At 45.7% G+C, this 4,143-nt stretch overlaps 1 protein-coding gene and 1 long non-coding RNA gene across 2 annotated transcripts; both read left to right on the top strand.

Moving 5' to 3' along the window:
- The first annotated feature begins 951 nt into the window (after positions 1 to 951).
- On the top strand, positions 952 to 2,502 carry LOC139256815 (uncharacterized). Its single transcript, XR_011592204.1, has 3 exons — positions 952 to 983; positions 1,773 to 1,839; positions 2,202 to 2,502. It is a non-coding gene; the product is annotated as an uncharacterized lncRNA (long non-coding RNA).
- On the top strand, positions 2,503 to 3,716 carry LOC139256813 (zinc finger protein 271-like). The gene has a single exon (XM_070874319.1). It carries the CDS (start codon positions 2,699 to 2,701, stop codon positions 3,578 to 3,580), a length of 882 nt encoding a protein of 293 aa, XP_070730420.1. The 5' UTR covers positions 2,503 to 2,698; the 3' UTR covers positions 3,581 to 3,716.
- The last annotated feature ends 427 nt before the right edge of the window (positions 3,717 to 4,143 follow it).

Genomic DNA, 4,143 nt, shown 5'->3' on the forward strand with positions numbered 1-4,143 from the left:
GATCTGGTCGTGGACTCAGCTCCACTTACCCGCCTTCTCCCCGTAACCCTTAATTCCCTTATTGCTTAAAAATCTATCTATCTTTGACTTGAAAACATTCAATGAGCCAGCCTCAACTGCTTCCTTGGGCAGAGAATTCCACAGATTCACAACCCTCTGGGAGAAGAAATTCTTTCTGAACTCGGTTTTAAATTGGCTCCTCCATATTTTGAGGCTATGCCCCTAGTTCTAGTCTCCCCCACCAATGGAAACAACCTCTCTGCCTCTACCTTGTCTATCCCTTTCATGATTTTAAATGTTTCTATAAGATCACTCCTCATCCTTCTGAACTCCAACGAGTAAAGACCCAGTCTACTCAATCTATCATCATAAGGTTACCCCCTCATTTCTGGAATCAGCCTAGTGAATCGTCTCTGTACCCCTTCCAAAGCTAGTATATCCTTCCTTAAGTAAGGTGACCAAAACTGAACCAGGTGCAGCCTTACCAATACCTTATACAGTTGCAGCAAGACCTCCCTGCTTTTGTACTCCATCCCTCTCGCAATGAAGGCCAATATTCCATTCGCCTTCCTGATTACCTGCTGCACCTGCAAACTAACCTTTTGGGATTCATGCACAAGGACCACCAGCTCCCTCTGCACCACAGCATGTTGTAATTTCTCCCCATTCAAATAATATTCCCTTTTACTGTTTTTTTCCCAAGGTGGATGACCTCACACTTTCCGACATTGTATTTCATCTGCCAAACCTTAGCCCATTCGATTAACCTATCCAAATCTCCTTGCAGCCTCTCTGAGTCCTCTACACAACCCGCTTTCCCACTAATCTTAGTGTCATCTGCAAATTTTGGTGCAGTACACTCTGTCCCCTCTTCTTGGTCATCTATGTATATTGTCCAAGTGCCCGGGAGTGAAAGTCAATTCCTCATTTATTTTATTCATTCTCCACCGTTGGATTTCTCACCATCTCTCCTGAAGGCGTTGGTAAGTGCCCAGCTTACAGTTTACATCCCACACAATTCTAACAGAAGAGCCCCAGAGCTGGCCCCTTTTTACTGTCCCAGGGTTAGATTCCCCATGTGCAGTCCCAGGGTTGGAATCCCCATGTACAGTCCCAGGTTTGGAATCCCCAAGTACTGTCCCAGGGTTTGGAAGTCCCAGGGTTGGAATACCCATGTACAGTCCCAGGGTTGGATTCCCCAGGTACAGTCCCAGGGTTGGATTCCCCATGTACAATCTCAGGGTTGGGCTCCCCATGTTCATTCCCAGAGCTAGAATCCCCATGTACAGTCCCAGGGTTGGAATCCCCATGTACAGTCCCAGGGTTTGATTCCCGTTGTACAGTCCTAGGGTTGGATTCCCCATGTAGTCTCAGGGTTGGACTCCCCATGTTCATTCCCAGAGTTAGAATCCCCATGTATAGTCCCAGGGTTAGAATCCCCATGTACAGTCCCAGGGTTGGAAACCCCATATACAGTCAAAAGTTTTTAACCCGGCGCACGGAAGCAGAAATTCAGCTTTGGTGTTACAATTTCATTGGTTACAGGCTGGAGAGAGGAATAATTCACTGACAGGCCCTTTTAAATTTGTGTGGTTGTGTATTCAAATTCCCAGTAATTGTAATCCTGGATTTAAATGAGAGGCGAGCTGTGTTTAAATCAAATAGTCTGTTTGGAGATTCTCTGCGAGAAGGATCTGGTCAGCTTGAAACTCAGAGTGTAAGAATCGGTTAGAAATTTACAATTAATTTTTAACCAATATTTATTCCCACAGGGAGGGGGAATTCTGTAATAAGGAAGGAACCGGACAAGATTTGAAACATTTTAACACAGGATTCACGGTACTCTTGCATTTGGGATCTTTATTTTGTTCACGCGAGGATTTAGATAACAGACTTTCTTCTGTGAATATAGATCTGTATTATTGGGCCATGATCTGTTTACATGTTTGTCTTCTGTTAAATAAACTTGTTGAGTGAATTTAAATTTAAAACCAGGTTTGCAGGTGTGATGCTCTATTAACATCAATGGTGAGAAAGATGGTGTGAGCACACGCTAAGTCCTTAACTGAAAATGATTGACAGACTGGGTTTTAGGTTAAATCATCCCCAGCATTTGAAGGAACATTGTATAGAAACTAGAATTGTCTGTTCTGAATTTCTATCATGTACTTAATGATGACTTTTGTAAACTCCTTTTACAGGATATTAGAAGGGGAGGATTTACAGACGAGAAACTCAAACCAAACATCACATCAAGATCTGACAGAGTCATTCGATTCATCAGGACCTGAATATCATCGGCCTTTGAATGTGGAAGGAGAAATGTTTGTCTGTTCTGTCTGTGGGCAAAGATTTCAAACATTAGTGTGACTGGAAAAGCACCGAGACACACACACCCGAGTGAGTGTGTTCCAGTGCACTGACTGTGGAAAGAGCTTTAGCCAGTTACACAGTCTGAAAAATCATTGCACCATTCACAGCGGGGAGAAACTGTATATGTGTTCTCTGTGTGGACGAGGCTTCAACTGATCGTCCAACCTGGAGAGGCACCAGGACACCCGCTCCATGGAGAAACCGTGGGGACTGTGGGAAAGGATTCAATTACCCGTCTGAGCTGGAAATTCTTCGGCGCAGTCACACCAGGGAGAGGCCGTTCACCTGCTCGGTGTGTGGGAGGGATTTCATTCAGTATGGTACCATGTTGACACATCAGCAAGTTCACACTGGGGAGAGGCCATTCAGGTGCTCTGTCTCTGGAAAGAAATTCACTCAGTCATCCAACCTGCTGGCACACAACAAGCAAGTTCACATGAAGGAGAGACCGTTCACCTGCTCTGAATATAGGAAGGGATTCACTCGGTCATCCGACCTCCTGAGACACCAGCGAATTCACACTGAGGAGAGGCCTTTCACTTGCTCAATGTGTGGGAAGGGATTCGCTGCGTCATCCAACCTGCTGGCACACAACAAGCAAGTTCACACGAAGGAGAGGCCGTTCTCTTGCTCCGTATGTGGGAAGGGATTCGCTGTGTCATCCGACCTCTTGAGACACCAGCAAATTCACACTGGGGAGAGGCCATTCACCTGTTCCGTCTGTGGGAAGGGATATGCTCGGTTAGCTGTTTTCCAGAAACACTGGCGACTTCACACTGGAGAGAGGCCGTTCAGCTGCTCTTTCTGTGGGAAGAAATTTACTCAGTTATCCAGCCTGCTGGCACACAACAAGCGAGTTCACACAAAGGAGAGACCGTTTACCTGCTCTGAGTGTGGGAAAGGATTCACTCGGTCATCTGACTTCCTGAGACACCAGCGAATTCACACTGGGGAGAGGCCGTTCCCTTGCTCCATGTGTGGGAAGAGATTCGCTGTGTCATTCAACCTACTAGCACACAACAAGCAAGTTCACACGAAGGAGAGACCGTTCCCTTGCTCCGTGTGTGGGAAGGGATTCGCTGTGTCATCCGACCTCTTGAGACACCAGCAAATTCACACCAGGGAGAGGCCATTCACCTGCTCTGTGTGTGGGAAGGGATTCACTCAGTCATCCGACTACCTGAAACACCAGCGAGTTCACAATTGACTGCATGAGTTGGCTTCCGGAACTGAACCATGTTCATTCTGGCAGTTGGAGTTTGTTTCTGTCGATGTTAAAACCCCTGTAACTGGGCTATAGTTTGATATTCTGTAAATGTCAAATAAATCAGCTTTCTTTTAAACACCGTGTGCCTAGTCCTTGATATCTCAATGATAAGACGAGCTGATTGAGGACTTATTATGAACTGGATGGAATCTACCTTAGAACGGAGTTCCCTCAACTTTTTAAAAGATGGATTTACACGATATCCAAGTCTGCCATTCAATTTCATCCGATGGGGAATATTCTGATAATCTATTACTGTCACGCGGCAAAGCAGCATTGTTACTTTATCATCAGTTTATCAAACTCAATGGGCAATCCGATCTCCAAAGGGAAACTTCTCCTTAAAGCTCATGGTGTCGGTAGTTCTGCAGCTTGTTTGTTCTTTATTTGTTCATTCTCGGGATGTGGGCGAACCAGCCTGCATTTATTGCCATCCTTAATTGCCCCTTTAGAAGGTGGTGGTGAGCCGCTGCCTCCTTGAACCGTGCTGCAGTCGATGTGGT

Source organism: Pristiophorus japonicus, unplaced genomic scaffold (assembly GCF_044704955.1).
Source record: "Pristiophorus japonicus isolate sPriJap1 unplaced genomic scaffold, sPriJap1.hap1 HAP1_SCAFFOLD_776, whole genome shotgun sequence".
Classification (NCBI taxonomy): domain Eukaryota; kingdom Metazoa; phylum Chordata; class Chondrichthyes; family Pristiophoridae; genus Pristiophorus; species Pristiophorus japonicus.

What these genes read in the sequence shown, in the direction of transcription:
- LOC139256813 (XM_070874319.1), top strand. Translation starts at nt 2,699, where the DNA reads ATGTTGACACATCAGCAAGTTCACACTGGGGAGAGGCCATTCAGGTGC.